A 16,338-nucleotide genomic window follows, 5' to 3' on the forward strand; every position below is an offset into this window, starting at 1 on the left:
CAGGAGAGCTACCGGCATCAAGGACGGACCCAATTAAAATTTAGGTAAGACTCACGTCTTTTGTTAACTAGGACCGTGGCTAAATTATTGCTGTGTTGTGCACTGACAGTTACGCAGTACACAGTAAATGAATCGATGTCCCCATCCAGGAAACTTGAGGGGGCTATACTGAATATAGAGCTCCTTAAAGCAAGTGCACCAAACTCATTCAGGTCCGAATATCTCCCCGCTTTTTCCTTTGGTCGTTGATTGCAGGCGACAGACCTCACCAACACTACTACGCGGGACGGGGTTCCGATTACTTTCCGTCTATACTTAGTATTCTCCAGAAGTCACATACTCGATTGCTATAACTCGAGTGTCGATCGGATCAAGATGAGGCGTATGGTGATTCTAGGCGCTGATCAATACTCAGTATCGCAATTGGGAAGCCACTATGGATGGGGCCCGTTGATCTTCCGTTTCTGTAGGGGTCTGAATCTGATCCGTGCTTCTCAACGAGATCAGATACAGATCTGAGCATCTGGATGAAAATAGTTACAGTGAATTCAGAGGAAAAAAAGGGGGAATTCGCAATCACACAATAGGTATAGGGTCATGATGTACTGATCTATATATAAGCAGGTCGTGAGCTCGCTCTACGAGTTAGCCTTTCTCAATTCTATAACCTCGCAGTCGTTCACTTCTCTCCATCTAACTCTTAGTATATATACACTCCTATATATACATAATACAAACCACTCTCCAAACGACAACAACAATGAAGTTCACCGGACTCATCGCCTCCCTGGCCATCGCCAGCACCGCCGCTGCCATTCTCCCGACCAGCGACGTCGACCACGCTGTGGCAGACACTCTGAACCAGCTCAACGGTGTTCTGAGCGAGATCCACAGCACCGCCCTGCTGGGCCAGACAACCAAGTGCCTGACCGACGGTCCTGTTGATCTGACTGCTATCCAGACTCGTAAGTTTCGCTGACCATAACCTTTTCTTTAGGTATTTTAGCTAATACTTTTCTGCTACCAGGCCTCGACACCATCTCGAAGCAGCTTGAGAACCAGCTGGAGCTCTCCAAGCGCGACCTTGGCCTCGGCAACATCAACAGCAACGCCAACGTCAACAGCAACGCCAACATCAATGGCAACAGCAACATCAACGGAAACGGCAATATCAACGGCGAAATCAAGCGTGATCTTGGCACCAGCGACATCAACAGCAACGGGAACATCAATGGTAATGGCAACGTCCATGGCAACACCGACGTCAATGGCAACGGCAACAGCAACATCGATGGAAACACCAATGTCAATGACAACATCAAGCGCGACCTTGGCCTCGGCAGCATCAACAGCAACGCCAACGCTAACGTCAACGGCGGCAACATCCATGGCACCGCCAACATCAACGCCAACATCAAGCGCGACTTGGGAGAAGACATCATTGGAACCTTCGGCCACGCCGCTGACAAAGTCACGGATGCATTTGAGAACCTGTAAAATAGAAACAAGGTGAGTCAATTTGATGTGTCCTGTATTCAAAGACGAAAATGTTTCGCAGTCTAACTCGTACCCAAGGGGCCTACCTACCTATGTATAGTACCTAGTTGTTTGATTAATCTACCCAAACATCATCAGTTTGGGCCTGGAGCTCCAGCATGAAATAATCGGCTTGCTTTGCTGGCCTTGTTGGTCTTTTGTAAATAGAGAGATAGATAGTCTAGATAATTTTAATCTTTGAGGAGATAATTGATAGGACTACTTGAGTATTTAAGCGCCTTTCAATATATATCCAAGAAAAGATTCGGTCAGCAGATCCATATCTGGACAATACCTACCTAGCCAGAATGAGCTGAGCTTGGCGTAAGAGAGCAAAACGAAAGGACAGTAGACACACCCAAAATATGAAGATATTGGTACATTATATTTTTTTTCTTGTCTAACAAACCCTCTTTTGGTGGCCCTCTATAGTCTATTAGACCTAGATCATACCTCATGCCTCATACTTATGTCGATAATCGAAGCACATATTTCATGTTTGCTGTCTTAAAAACTGCAAGATTGTATTGGACTGGACTGTTTTGGGATCGATAAATTAAATGATTTTCTTTACTGGCCTGACGTGTTTAGTATGCCCTTCCAGCACCATGACCAAAGGCAGGATATCTTAAAATGAAAACAAATTCAGTTCTGGGATTACATGGGACATATTATCAACATGTACTATGTCTGTCATCTCAAGCTGGGTATAAACAAATAGAAGCATGGGGCAAGGCCACTTATTGAATGCGGAGAACAAGTTGCGTGCACAGCACCTGGTGTTCCCTGTTCCCTGTATTTCTCACTCAGTTTATGAAGACTACTCAGCCAACTTGAACATGCCTGCGTGCCATCCGCAGGCCCTGAACAGCCGCCTGCCATGCCGTCTGGCCGTGCGAAGGGGATCTTCCCGCTCGGATGCGGTTCATGGAACTGGATACTTCCGTGGGGAGGATCTTTCTACGTTGTTCTCGAGTCCTTTCCAGCCAACGTTTTTGTATGACAGCCTCGTAGCACTCAATAGCTCGATTCATGAGATCCCAGTGGGCAAATATTCGCGCGAACGACCTTGCGCTTCTTTGCGGACCTCTTCTGGTGTTGGGAATGATGGGGGCATTGGGTACTCACTCTCCATAAAGCTGTTCCATGAGGCCGGCTCATCGCCGAAGTCAGAGTCAGAGTCAAAGTCATTATTAGCTTGCATTTTTTGTATTAAATCCCACAAAATGGATGGATCTTCAAGGATGCGGGTATCAAAAGACACTGTGTGTGTATGATGAAGAGTATGCTTGAGTTCTGAGGTTCGTGTATAAGTGTGTGTCGCGGGGGAGGAACGTCAGAGCTCATGTCACCACGTGATTTACTGTCCTGTGGAGGAAGAAAGAGCATCATATGTGCCTAAGGATGATAGTCTGTCTTTAGCTAGTAGGGGTTGGGGGATTTTTTATGTCAAATGTGCATGAATGGAGATATTTGCAGATCTAAAAGCCAGCAACGTTAGGTAAGAAGTGGATGTCATGTCTGATACCTATGGTTTCATGTTCGTGAGCTCAGAATCATTGATCTGCTTCACTGTGTTTTCCTGTCCCTTCTCAAGAGAAGAGTATCTTCAGAGACAGCAAAGAAATTGTCAGCTGCGATTTTTGAATGTAGGATTTGGCATGGCAATGTTGCGCTCAACGCACCTGCAGTGAGTTACTCGGTATAACATGCCTATGGGATTAGTTTGATGGTAATACTGGATCTAGATAAGTAGGAAAATGACATGCTGTAAACAGTGAACTGCAGAGATCAGCATGATAAGGGGAATGGTCTGATAGATGTCTGATTTCTGCCGCTATGTCAGCTGTCAGCAAAGAGATGATTGCTCTCAAGATGGAAATTCTGCGTTCTCTGCTAAACGGTAAAATCCTTGAAGAAATGAAAATCACTATTGACACTTCGTTTCCCATATAAGTCCAGTGTCTAGTATATTACCTAGATGGTATGAGGTCTGTAGAAAGGATTGTCCTGTGTCGCGTGTCGATGTTGACAAGCCTCGGCCGAGTGTCCGACTCGCCGATGCCCGCATTGCGTCACCCGAGAGCCCTGCGAATTGCCGACGACAACCCGGGCACTGCGCCGTCGCCCCTTGAGAAGCGTCCTTGAATTCTGCTCATGCCCTGAAGCTGAGCTTTCATTTATAATATCCTTCATGCATCGAGAATGGCACCTGTGAGTGGAGCCCAAATAATCGCCCGGTCGCTCCGCGATCTGGGGGTGACGGTCATCTTCGGTCTGGTAGGAATCCCCGTGGTCGAGATCGCAGAGGAGGCGATCAACCTGGGGATCCGGTTTGTCGCTTTCCGTAACGAGCAGGCATGTAGCTATGCCGCGAGCGTGTACGGATATATGACGGGGCGTCCAGGAGTGTGTCTTGTCGTTGGAGGACCAGGTGTTCTCCACACCATGGCCGGGGTAAGTCTGTCAGCATTTGAAGATGCTGCGATATTTGGCATGATTCTATGGCGCGCTGAACACGAGAGATATGCTGACGGTCGAGTATATAGATAGGAAATGCTTCCGCGAACAACTTCCCACTGCTTGTCCTTGCCGGTTCCGCTGAGACGACCGCCATAACCAAAGGATCCTTCCAGGAAATGGATGCCATTTCTCTGTTGACACCACACACGAAGTTAGCTGTACGGGCTGGATCCCTCGATTTCATCTCTGGCGCTATTCGAAATGCCTATAGAACTTGCTGGTATGGACGACCGGGACCCACGTTCGTTGATTTCCCCGCAGACATCATCCAGGGCAAGGCATCCCCCGATTTCAAGCTGCCAGCTCCAGAGGACGTGTTCCTACCTCCTCCCCCTCAACCAAGCGGCGATCCGGCTGTCATTCTCAAGGCGGCCCAATTGCTGAAAAAGGCCCGTTCACCTCTTGTGATTGTGGGGAAAGGCGCGGCATATGCGCACGCAGAATCAGCAATACGCGACCTCGTTGATCGAACTCAGATTCCTTTCCTGCCCACTCCTATGGGGAAGGGTGTGGTCCCTGATTCTCACCCTTTGAACGCTTCCAGCGCTCGGAGTGCGGCCCTGAAGAACGCAGATGTCGTGCTGTTACTAGGAGCACGGCTTAACTGGATCCTGCACTTTGGGGAGCCTCCAAAGTGGTCACCCAAAGCTAAAATAATCCAGGTTGATATCTGCGCCGAGGAGATTGGCAGGAATGCTGGAAATGCCGAGCTGGGCATTGTCGGCGACATTAATCTCGTTGTTCAGCAGTTGCTCGCATCACTGTCCAACTGGAAGTACCAGCCCTCTCAATCTGAAGGCTCGTTCCTTTCGTTGCTTGCTGCATCTGCGAAGAAGAATGAAGAGAAGGCACTACAGGCAGCTTTGAAACCTACGCCTTCGAACACTCCTCTTACCTTTCAGCGCGCCTACCATATCATTAAGACAACGTTGAATTCCTTGACACCTCCTGAGGATGGTAACATTGTCTACGTCTCTGAAGGCGCCAATACGATGGATATCTCCCGCTCTATTTTCCCATTGGCTCATCCCCGCCAGCGTCTAGATGCTGGTACCTATGCCACTATGGGCGTGGGCCTAGGCTACGTTATCGCAGCCCACACGGCCTACAACTTGTTCTCATCTGACGAACGAATCACTGGTCAGAAACCTAAAAAGATTGTGGCATTTGAGGGAGACAGTGCTTTCGGATTCAGTGCTATGGAAGTGGAGACAATGGCGCGCCAGCGCATTCCCGCTTTGATTTTCGTCATGAACAATTCTGGAATCTACCACGGCGACACGACGTCGGAGGATGCTTGGAAGGTTCTGCAGGATCAGACGGCGGCGAATGATACCAAGTCCGATGACAACAAGAAGGGTCTGCGCTCGACCAGTCTTCTGTACGAGACTCGCTATGAGCAACTCGCAACGATGTGCGGCGGCAAGGGGTACTTTGTCCGCACTGAAGAAGAACTGGAGAAGGCCACCAGAGAGGGTTTCTTGGAAAGCGAGAAGGTCACCGTGGTCAATGTCGTCGTTGAGCCTGGAGTTGGAAAGAAAATCCAATTCGCGTGGCAGGGAAGCAAAGAAGAGCCGAGCAAGCAATCCAAGCTGTAATTGGTAATTGCGGCGTTCACTATTCTTCGGTTGCGCTTCTCTTGGGCATATATACGATGTTTTTACATTCTTGGTATGTATCTTCTACGATGTTAATGTATGTCTACCGAACAGCTTGATGGTATTCCAAGTGCCTTACCATGTTCCTAGTTCTGAATGATAGCCCTGGAAGATCCATATCCTATCCGAGTCCTAAACAAGCCAGTACTTCCAGGACAATCTTCATTCTAACTTCCTCGTGACCTGTACATTATCAGACACCCGGGAGTTATTACATCTCTAGGCCTCAACACCAAAATATGAACACGTGATGTAACTGTGACACAGGAATTCCTTAAGATTATGACCGTGATGCACTTATCGCTTAGTCAGCTCTAGAGAAAGCTGGAGTAGGTACGGAGTACAATAATCGAGGCTCCAGGACTTTGATTGGCACTATATTTCTGTACTTGAATCAATTTTATACGATGCTTTTCGACATCCAGTAAGCACTGAGATATCCCCAGGGTCTGAGCGCACGCTTCCAGAAACTGCAGTGCTTTTTCGAAAGACTTGAAGCCATGTGAGGCCCTCCAGATACTTACTGATGAAGTATGGTATCATGCAAGAACCACCACAACACGAGCTCCCTCACATCATCATGCTGGTAAGCTGCAGCTGCAGCTACTAACATCCCACACAGCTAGCACCTTATCAGACCACCCGCCTCCAGTACATATGAGGCACATCAATGCCAAAAAAAAGATCATAGACAAAAGACCTCCACCAATAATACACAAAAACATCCTCAAAGGAGAGCCCATGAAAACCGACCCGGTGCCTGATCATCATCAGAACCATGACCATGACCTTTCTTTTACAGAAAGATACCACCTCTTCCTCTACGGCACACTAATGGACGTTGCAACGCTTTGCAATGCCTTAAAGCTCCGAGACCCAGGTCCAAGTCCAGCTGGCATCCTCCCTCCCGCTAAGATCGTTGGAAACTATCCATGAATGAAAATAATGATTAAAATAAAACGGCAAGTCCTATATATATAGACACGGACCTTCATATCAAAATTTCAAAAGCCAGCAAATCCTCTCTCATGCAACTTCTTGGTCGGAAGAGCCAGGTTCAGCACATTATTGCCGATCTTGGCCTTCACGCTGCTGAAGTGCACCCTGAACCCTCTCAACGCACTGAGGTCTACATTGGCGACTCGCTCTCTGTCTTCCGGGGAGGGCTCGTTCAGACTCCACGCGATGGATATGTGGAAGCAATGCGAGTAGTCTACTGCAGGTTGTTCAGAGGCCTTTGCAGTCTTGTCTGCTCCTTTCTTGTCTCGTGGTAGAGTCCCCTTTTTGCTCCTTCCACGAGACTCGGGGAGTGACTGCTGCGACAGTGTCTCGTAAAGAGGCGGTTGACCGAACACGGCCAAAGACTGGTTCGATACCTTGAGGAGACGATTCAGACCGTCATTCTCTGGTCTCTGGACACGCAGAACGAGGAACCACCTCGTCTTTTCATAATTGGAGACCCAGTCCAATCCGACTAGCGTGACGTCGAAGCTAGAAATAGAGTGTCAGGAGACTACGCTCCTTCGATTGCGGAAAGATGAGGGGTTGTCCGTGGTACTTACGGATTTACACCTGAATCTAAAACCGCATCCCGAAAGAGCTCGGAGAATGGCTGTCTTTGCTCCGTCACGAGAACTACAGGCCTCGAAAGACTGATATGCAGCGGCAGCTGCGCTCCCAGGTCGCTATACAGGAGGGTGTGGATTTTCATCTCTTTCTCTTTCTCCTTTTCCTCAAGCTGACCTCTCGCCTGGGATAAAATGTCATTCAAGATGGACACCTCTGTTTTTGATGGATACCCTCCACAATATCAGTACCAGCAATGCGACGTATACAACTGAGGTGACTAGATGATGATGATAAACATACACTCGAGATAAAGATGGGTCGGCCAGTTACCCTCTACGTGAGGGATGACGCGCTTGCGGCCGCCATGCAGGCTAGGATCATCTCTCACGCTGACCCGAGTGCTGTGCGCGTACAGATCGTGGAATCCGGTCGGTAATGGAGGAAGAGAAGTCGCCTTGTCCCCATCCTTCTTCGAGGATGATGTGGATGTCTGCTCTCCGCGGAGCCTTTTCGCCGGCCTTGGCGGTGAAGGTGACGACGGTCTGGTATTTTCCGTCTCCGATTCAGAGTCGGAGTATGCGACCAGAGCCATCACATTGAGAAACTTCAGCTGAAGTGAGGCGTTATAAGTCAGGCGGCAGTAAAGGACGAATAATATATGGAGTAGGGGTGCGGACGGGCTGTGCTATTGCTTTGTCGGTGGGAGTGGGGACGTGGAAGTATGCGCGCCAAGACTTTTTGAGTGAGGCAGGACGACAGCGTTGAAGATAAAATCCGGTTGAACATCTTGTGGAAGGACTCACAACACCAGCTGGAAACATGCAAATCCATCAATGTTTACAGAACTTTAGATAGATATCGAACTTTCCTTTTCTTTAAGTAAACAGCTGGTGCGCAATGCGGGAGTCAAAGACAAAGAGTGTTACTAAGTCTCCCTAGGTTGTGCTCAGGCCAAGGATGCTAGCATAAAATAGCGTTAGAAAACGGAGGATTTAGGCGTTGCTATTTTAAATTTTGTCTCGAGTTTGGAAATTGCCAACAAGCACCGTAAGCCTTGCTGTTCCAGGACCATCTAGGACAGGTTGGAATAGCAGCTATACATAAAGACATGGTTTCACAGCTAGAAATGAAAATGGCAACTATGCTCTTGTTTCATTGCTCAAACGAGTAAACACATTATGTACGGGACACGGAGTCCGATCGTTCAGGCTCAATGCAGCACGGGACACAGGCTCCATACGACCCCATTTGGGATAGTCAGACTGGTGGTCAGACATCACCTGCTCCAAAAGTCATAGTATGAATGTATTTTTGCCATATTTAGAAAGCCAGCGGTGTCGAAGACGTGTTTTGCAGCTCCTTTTTGGCCTAGAACAGGAGACTAGATCATGCAGTGTCGATCGTTGCGTGCCTGTTTCAGCGCCGTAGGAGGGATAGTCGCCCTGGGTTGGCGGACGCTATCGCCAGCTACGTCTTAGTCGGGTTGGAAAAGGCTTTCCCAGTTGGTACTAGGTAGTTGAATGATTCTAGATGATGAAGCTTCAGATCGATGATGTTAGCAGTTGGGTGTATTTCGCATTGACTGCTCTTTTCCCCGTCGTAGGACAGTAATCCTGACGTCTGGATTTCCCGAGCAGACCCGGTTGCCTAAGATGAGAGGAAGATATAAGGCCGGGCAATGTAACCCGCCATTGAGCTCGGTCTGGTCTAGTCAGGACGTGCGTCCAGCAAGTCTTTCATCATCGAGCGCAGGGAGTTCCGGACGAACGTCTGCTCGGCAGGCCCGGCACGGCCGTCACTAAACCCGCTTGAGACTACGGGCCCGTGGAGTCTTACGGCCGTTGTGGGGAACGAGGCAGTCATCACTCGCAGATCACACATGGGCGAGCGCGGGATCGATAAGCACTGGGTACGCAATACATCCACATCCACGTCAGTTTTGGTTCGGGGTCCAGGCCCTTTCAAAAACCATCCGTCGGTCCTCCGTCGAGCTTCTTCACTCCTTCCTCCTTCCATCTCACTTCCTACAACCAGTGCTTCAAGAATGCATACAAAGTGTTATACTTTCGTCTGAAAGACCATCGCGCTCATACTTCTTTGCATCCCCACAGGCCGTTGACTATATCCTGCAACCACTCTACGGCCCAACACCATCAGAAATGGATGGCCCCGGAAACCATTTCTACATGAACAATACCAATCCATTCCGCCGCACGTCGGCGATGCGACCGCAGACCATGTACGCTCTCGGCCGATCCGATTCTGTTCCGTCGTACAAGACGCTGGAAAGCCAGCCGCGGACAGTCGACGACTCCAACGTCCATGAGACCAACCCTTACCGTCGTCGCCATCACCATTCGAGCCGGACCAAGACGCGAGTGCGGCCAGACGTGATCGATCGCCTCGACGACGTGGGTGACTTCCAGTATCACCACGAGGGTCCCTACGACGCCGTGTATCCCGAGAGAAACCGGAACAGCAAGAAAAGCCCCATTGAGGCGCTGAAGGAGTCCAATGAAGAGGCACTGAGGGCCACACCTATCGACAAGATCATGGACAGCATTGAGCGTCATCGACCCTTGGATGGAGTTGCCTTTTACCCTCCCGGGCACACCGACAGAGAGGGACAGACGTATGACTATACGGAAAGCACCAACATGATGGCTGAAGAATATGGCAACTTCGTCCGTGTTCCAGGATTTGTATGTTGACGCTCTTCCTGCCATCAACTAAGATGCGATGAAATTTTGTTTCTCTGACTATTTATATCTAGAAATTCACCGACGAAGACTTCAAGAACGATCCTTTCTACCAGGACAGCCTTCGGCAACCAAAGAGACGACCTAGCCTTCGACGAGTCCTGGGAACACTCCGCAGACCCAGAAACCGGAAGAGCATGCTTAACTGAAGCAAAAAAATCTTCGACAACAACAACATCCGTTTCGAAGTTGTGACGACTTAGGAATTGCGAAGAGTAGCAAATTTTGATCTTCGGGCGTTCAGCTGGGAACGGAAGGGAGTTTTCGATTCTGACGACAACTAAATTGCGACAAACATCTTGTTTTGATTTTCAGGCGTTTTATGTGTGTGTGTCGGTTGAGACCGGGTATAATGTATATTGGCAACAGCTCGGCAGGACCTTGCGGATTCTTTGTATTATCACCATTTTGTACGTACGGAGTGATGAGTGATGACGACCTGAGGTATATACTTATATACTACTCATCGCGACTATTGTCTGTACTATAGATGGATGAGGAAAGCGTGTACTCTAGACCCTGTGATTATAATCGCCACCTGGCTAAAGCCTTAATGTGCCATAGTTTTTATTCAATTCGCAACGATCCTGGCCCATAAGTCGATCCTCGTGTATACTTTATCGATTCCATTCCATAAAACCCGTCCGTGCACGGAGCGAAAGCCAAAAGCCCTTGGGGTTCACACCACGACGGACTTCTTTTCCATCCTGTAATGTAATTCCCACATTATCATTAGTACTCGAAAACAACACAAGTCCAATCCGCTTGGATGCGCGATTTTCCTTTCTTTTTCGGTCTTCGGAGATCCATGACTTTCCGGCCCGTTGATGATTTTCTTTTTTTTTTTTTTCTTTTCATCAATTCTCCGAGCCGAGCCTCCGCGTTCCGCAACATCCGAGACAGGACGACACGAACGAACGCTACGACCACTGTACATTGACCATATACCTTTTTTGGGATTCACTACCCGTGCGGACGGCCCGAGATCATATGTTCGCAAATTTAAGCGCGTTTAGTTTAGATTAAGGCCTTAGGCCCTTGTTGCGAATCGCGAGCTTGGACCAACTTTTTTTATTTTCAGGTTCCCGGATGGATCCCCGGTCGGTAAAGTTGTATCCGTAGGAGGGGACTCAGGATCGGATGTCCAGGGGTTGGGGGCTGGGGCCAGTTGAGGCTTTTTCTTCTACTATTTTCTACTACTGGAGATAATCTCCGCACTTTTCTCTTTTGTTTCTGTATAAGCTGCACAGTGCAGACAGCCTTACAATTATGCACGGCTAAGGGGTTAGGTAGCGGATCTCACGCCCCCTGGCTACTAGTATTCATTCCCATTCAGTGAGTAATTAGTCTCGTTCGGATTTCAGCTCTCATGATGTGTACTATGTGTACGGTATGTACAGTACTACTGTGCCTGTCTCGTCTCTTCGGCCCACTCCATACACCACTGCGACAGGACAATTCCTTTACATTTCCTGAAATCATAGGTATTTAGGTTTCTACTAGTTCTGCGATACTACTACCACTTACTCCGTACGTTGGATGGAGCTTTGGATCAAGCTGCATTATCATTGCCTACCTACCCTCCAACAACTGATGGAAACCTTTCTCCGCATATCCCGTGTTGGTGCCCCCGCATCAGCCATCTGTATGAAGATAAGACTGCAGACTGTCGTCCACTCTGCTTCGACAGAAGAATCTTTGGCTCTGCTTGGTCAGTCTATTCTATTAGTTTTCTTTAGGGGGAGATGATGCAGACAAGCCGGACTTCAGCCGTGAACGAGTAGAGAACATCAACTGCCAAACAAGCTACCTACCTGCCTACCAACCTGACGGTAGCCAAAGCCACGTTAAACACTCTGGAGTAATAAGCTTCTTGCAGAACCATTCTCCATCTTATTCCCCACCGCCACACGTTGTTGCCTTCCCAGCTGCTGCTCAGGTATCGCCTTCGTTATTGCGTCATACCCGTCAGACTGAGATCACAACCAAGTATACGTACTTCGCCTTATATACACAACGGACCCAGATTTGACTTATGTCCTACATACTACCTAACATAACCTACCTAGCTAGCCAGTAGGCATGTACATACATGTACCATTTGTCCAAATGCAGAGGTTTTAGATGTACATACCCCTTGTCGTCGACTTTGTTCTTTCCCAAACAACTTCCTTTCTCCCGAGGTCGCCGTATTATATCTATATCCACCTACGATAGAGGTAATAATATGGCCGCGACAGTCCACCACGCGCCTCAGACCCTGGGGCCCATACACCCCGCCAAGGTCGAAAAGTCCGCCGTCAAGCCGTCCATAGCGAGGAAGATCACGATCAGGGTGGTGGATCCGTTGGATCATGATGCCCCCGCTATCTTGCACGAGCCGCGCAGTTATAATGCGACGCAGGCGAATGGGTCGGCGGTCGTGTTGATCAGTGGTGCGGGTGGAGGGGTTAGTGGACCTGCTGGTACGGCGCCCTATATACCCGCGGATGTGGACTTTATGTCTGGTAGAGTAGAGGGATTGCTGAATTAATGTTATTTTGAATAAATGCAGGTATATACCCCTCCCTCGCGGACAAATTCGCCCTGGTCCTCGCCATCCCCTGTATCCGCCTCGACTACCGCGAGCCCGCGCGCAAAGAGTACTGCACGGCCGACGTTATTGCCGCCTTCGACTACCTGAAGGAGTACTTCAACTCGACCAAGTTCGTCGTCGTCGGCTGGTCCTTCGGCGGGAGTCCCTGCTTCGCCGTCGCCGCGCGCGAGCCTGAACGGTGTCGCGGCGTCGCGACCGTCGCGTCGCAGACCGCCGGAACCGAGGGGATCAGGAAACTCAGCCCCCGGCCCCTGTTGCTCCTGCACGGGACGAACGATACGTGTCTGTCGCCTGCGTGCTCGGAGACGCTGTACAATGAGTACGGCACGCAGGGCCCGCGGGAGCTGAAGCTGTTCGAGGGGGACGATCATGGTTTGAGTCGGAATGCGGTCGAGGCGGAGAAGATGATCTTCATGTTTGTGGCGAGGACGCTGGGGTTGGAGAAGGCTCTGGATGAGGAGTCGGCGGAGACGGTCGGGCAGGATCTGGCGGGGAGTAAGAGTGAGAGGGTTGAGGAGATGAAGGCAGGGAGGGATCTTGAGGGGGGAGAGAGGCTGTAGGAGATATGATGATGGTGACGATCTGATGAATTTCTTTTTTTTCTCCCCTGCTGACTGGCAGGGTTATTATGCATTATACGTTATGTATAGCCTAATTGTATGGATGTACAGACTGTTATGAATGACGTGTATGAGATCTTGGAAAAATGAGCCGCATCCTTGGAGTGCAGTATCTTAGGAGGAATCCTCTTGACTGGACAAGAACGACCGAAAACCTCGGATTAGATCAAAGATCCTAAAAATCAAATCCACCCTATGGGAATAGATCCCAAACTTATAAGCAGAAACCAGAGGTTGTAGTCGAGATCTATTTATGTCCAAGTCCGTGCGGGTGTAGATCGTGGACCAGCGCACCGCCACAGGGGCCCGTCGGGGATCGTGCGACGGCGATCCGCCACCGAGGCCAGATGTCATCTTGGCTGGAATGCCTTGCGATTTCAAAGCCAGGGACGTCGGCCACCTGGCCTTTTTTTTGCCGTTCTTGTCAGCAGATAGAAATCCATCAAACCTCCTTTTCCTTCTCAGTGATCTTATTGTTTGCCTCTCCGTCTTTTCTTTTTCCACTGGCGGCAACCTTTCTGCGATATGGGCTTCACCAATTCTTGATATTGATACGAGTAGCCCGTCCACAGCTCGAGCTCCCTGCCAGCAGGTCGATGTACTGATTCATTCAATCCTCTTATCATCTTGTATTCCAGTTTCCCCTTTTTATCTACCGTGACTTTGCATCCCGCACCCACGAAACCATCGGCCCGCCATGCGCTCCGCAGCGAGGATATTCTACCTGGCTGTGTTCGCATTGCTGGGGTCCTCACATGCCGACAGCCATGACGCAAAATCTAGCCACCACCGTGCGACTACCTGCGCTGTAAGAAACACCCGGAAGTAGTTGACATCGTCTTACTGACAATGCTCTTTCTCGCAAGATCGACCCCAAAGCCACGGTCTCCGACGCCTGCGCTTCCTACTCTACCATCGATACCATCAACGACCAGATCTACCCTGTCCTCAAATCCATAACTCAGGAGACCGACTTCTTCTCGTACTACCGTCTGAACCTCTTTAACAAGGCGTGCCCATTCTGGTCGGATGAGAATGGCATGTGCGGGAACATCGCATGCTCCGTGAATACAATTTCCTCGGAGGAGGACATACCGCCGGTATGGAGGGCGGAGGAGCTGAGCAAGTTGGAAGGTCCGAAGGCGGGACATCCCGGTCGGAAACTTCAACAGGAACGGCCTCGAGAGAAGCCGCTTCAGGGGATGCTGGGCGAAGGGGTTGGGGAAAGCTGCGTGGTCGAGTACGACGATGAATGTGACGAGAGGGACTATTGTATCCCCGAGGATGAAGGTGCAGCGGGAAAGGGAGACTACGTGAGCTTGGTGGATAACCCGGAGCGGTTCACGGGGTACGCCGGTCCGGGTGCTCATCAGGTCTGGGATGCCATCTACCACGAGAACTGCTTCCTGAAACCCGTGCCTGAGTCGCAGACTCCGTGGAATCCGAATGCCCCGATTGCAGGACTGCAGGCAGCCAACGACTTCCGGAACGTTCTCCAAAAGGGCATGAAGCGGAGTGAGCATCTGCCCTTCGACGACGAGTGTTTGGAGAAGCGGGTTTTCCACCGGATTATCAGCGGGATGCACGCGTCGATCTCGACTCATCTCTGCTGGGACTATCTGAACCAGACGACTGGTCAGTGGGGCCCCAATGTGCAGTGCTACAAGGAGCGGCTACATAACCACCCCGAGCGGATATCGAATCTGTACTTCAACTATGCTCTGGTTTCCCGGGCCGTCGCGAAGCTGCGAAAGCACCTCGAGGGATATACTTACTGCATCAGCGACCCTGCGCAGGATCAGCAGACGAAACGGAAAGTCGTGGAGTTGACGGATAAGCTTGCGTCGCGGCCGCAAATCTTCAACGAGAGTGTCATGTTCCAGGACCCCAGCGCCACTGGCCTGAAGGAAGATTTCCGCAACAGGTTCCGAAACGTGAGCAGGCTGATGGACTGCATCGGTTGCGACAAGTGCCGGCTCTGGGGCAAGCTCCAGATCAACGGCTACGGCACCGCCCTGAAGGTGCTGTTCGACTACGACGAGAACAAGAACGGAGAGAACCCTCCGCTGAGGCGGACGGAGCTGGTGGCTCTCATGAACACCTTTGGACGCATCTCGCACAGCCTCGCGGTCGTTCGCAACTTCCGGCATGCTGTGGAGTCCGGACAGGAGGACTATATTGTCATCCACCCTCCGCTCAGTGCCGGTAGCCCCAAACAGCGACGACTGTACAAGGATGGTGGCACGAATTTCTACTGGGAGGACGACGATGAGGACTGGGATTACCAGGACTACCCGTGGATGAGAGAAATGGAGGAACCCGACAATTTGATGGACAGCATCAAGGCGGAGTTTGACGTGGTGTGGAAGACATACATGTGGGTGTTGAAGAGTTGGCTCAACATCCCCAAGACACTGTGAGTAGATCCTTGCTCTTTCCCCGGATCGATCTGCTAACGGTGGGCCTGCAGGTGGGAGATCTTCGTTCTGGAAAGCAGCCGGCTGTGGAACTACTGGCTGGGTCTTCCTGTGCCCCCCAGATCTTGGAAGCTCCGATTCCCCACTTACCCTGAGAGTCCCCACGTTGACCACGAGTTATGAGGGCAAGCAAGATTTGCATCGGCCTGTCGGCAGCGGACAGGTCGCTGGGTAGTCTGTACAGGTAGAGGAGTTGATTGCGTTTTCTTACACGGCACTGGCGTTGAAATACGGCATTGTTTCTAGCATTCTGGAGGTATCTTTACGGGGTATATCACATGTAATTGTACTGTACACTATGCGGAGCGACAGCCCCCTCAATCGTATCTCTATTTTTTTCCCTTCTCAGTCCATTCATAAGACACGATCATAATTATATCTGTTAAAATCGATCAACTCCGGTCCTTTGAGATAGAATGATCATATGCGGAAGCACGGGACGAGCCGAGCGTCGCGTTCATCCTCGGCATCGCTCGGTCGCGCCAACCCCGCCTCCCGCTAACCGCTTCGGGCGCGCTCCCCGACTTTTCCTCGCAGCTGACCTGGACTCGCTCTCCACCATCTTCCCGTTCTCCCCGTCTCCCCGTCGCTGTCGGCTTC

At 50.3% G+C, this 16,338-nt stretch overlaps 6 protein-coding genes across 6 annotated transcripts; 5 read left to right on the forward strand and 1 right to left on the reverse strand.

Moving 5' to 3' along the window:
* Positions 1-760: 760 nt before the first annotated feature.
* VTN00DRAFT_5388 (uncharacterized protein) lies at positions 761-1,497 on the forward strand (the record flags this gene model as incomplete). The annotated part of the gene is made up of 2 exons (XM_069431913.1): positions 761-965; positions 1,028-1,497. The coding sequence occupies 2 exons, from the start codon at positions 761-763 to the stop codon at positions 1,495-1,497; spliced, it is 675 nt and encodes a 224-aa protein (XP_069287825.1).
* A 2,244-nt stretch (positions 1,498-3,741) lies between these two features.
* VTN00DRAFT_5389 (uncharacterized protein) lies at positions 3,742-5,657 on the forward strand (the record flags this gene model as incomplete). The annotated part of the gene is made up of 2 exons (XM_069431914.1): positions 3,742-3,993; positions 4,086-5,657. The coding sequence occupies 2 exons, from the start codon at positions 3,742-3,744 to the stop codon at positions 5,655-5,657; spliced, it is 1,824 nt and encodes a 607-aa protein (XP_069287826.1).
* A 1,064-nt stretch (positions 5,658-6,721) lies between these two features.
* On the reverse strand, positions 6,722-7,878 carry VTN00DRAFT_5390 (uncharacterized protein; the record flags this gene model as incomplete). The annotated part of the gene is made up of 3 exons (XM_069431916.1): positions 6,722-7,208; positions 7,280-7,517; positions 7,587-7,878. The coding sequence occupies 3 exons, from the start codon at positions 7,876-7,878 to the stop codon at positions 6,722-6,724; spliced, it is 1,017 nt and encodes a 338-aa protein (XP_069287827.1).
* A 1,287-nt stretch (positions 7,879-9,165) lies between these two features.
* On the forward strand, positions 9,166-10,194 carry VTN00DRAFT_5391 (uncharacterized protein; the record flags this gene model as incomplete). Its single annotated transcript, XM_069431917.1, has 3 exons — positions 9,166-9,195; positions 9,398-9,988; positions 10,060-10,194. 3 exons carry the CDS (start codon positions 9,166-9,168, stop codon positions 10,192-10,194), a joined length of 756 nt encoding a protein of 251 aa, XP_069287828.1.
* A 2,078-nt stretch (positions 10,195-12,272) lies between these two features.
* VTN00DRAFT_5392 (uncharacterized protein) lies at positions 12,273-13,201 on the forward strand (the record flags this gene model as incomplete). The annotated part of the gene is made up of 2 exons (XM_069431918.1): positions 12,273-12,510; positions 12,600-13,201. The coding sequence occupies 2 exons, from the start codon at positions 12,273-12,275 to the stop codon at positions 13,199-13,201; spliced, it is 840 nt and encodes a 279-aa protein (XP_069287829.1).
* Positions 13,202-13,958: 757 nt separating this feature from the next.
* Positions 13,959-15,861, forward strand: VTN00DRAFT_5393 (uncharacterized protein; the record flags this gene model as incomplete). The annotated part of the gene is made up of 3 exons (XM_069431919.1): positions 13,959-14,069; positions 14,128-15,677; positions 15,732-15,861. The coding sequence occupies 3 exons, from the start codon at positions 13,959-13,961 to the stop codon at positions 15,859-15,861; spliced, it is 1,791 nt and encodes a 596-aa protein (XP_069287830.1).
* Positions 15,862-16,338: the final 477 nt, after the last annotated feature.

This window comes from Thermoascus crustaceus (assembly GCF_041956765.1).
Source record: "Thermoascus crustaceus strain CBS 181.67 unplaced genomic scaffold VTN00scaffold_3, whole genome shotgun sequence".
Lineage (NCBI taxonomy): Eukaryota > Fungi > Ascomycota > Eurotiomycetes > Eurotiales > Thermoascaceae > Thermoascus > Thermoascus crustaceus.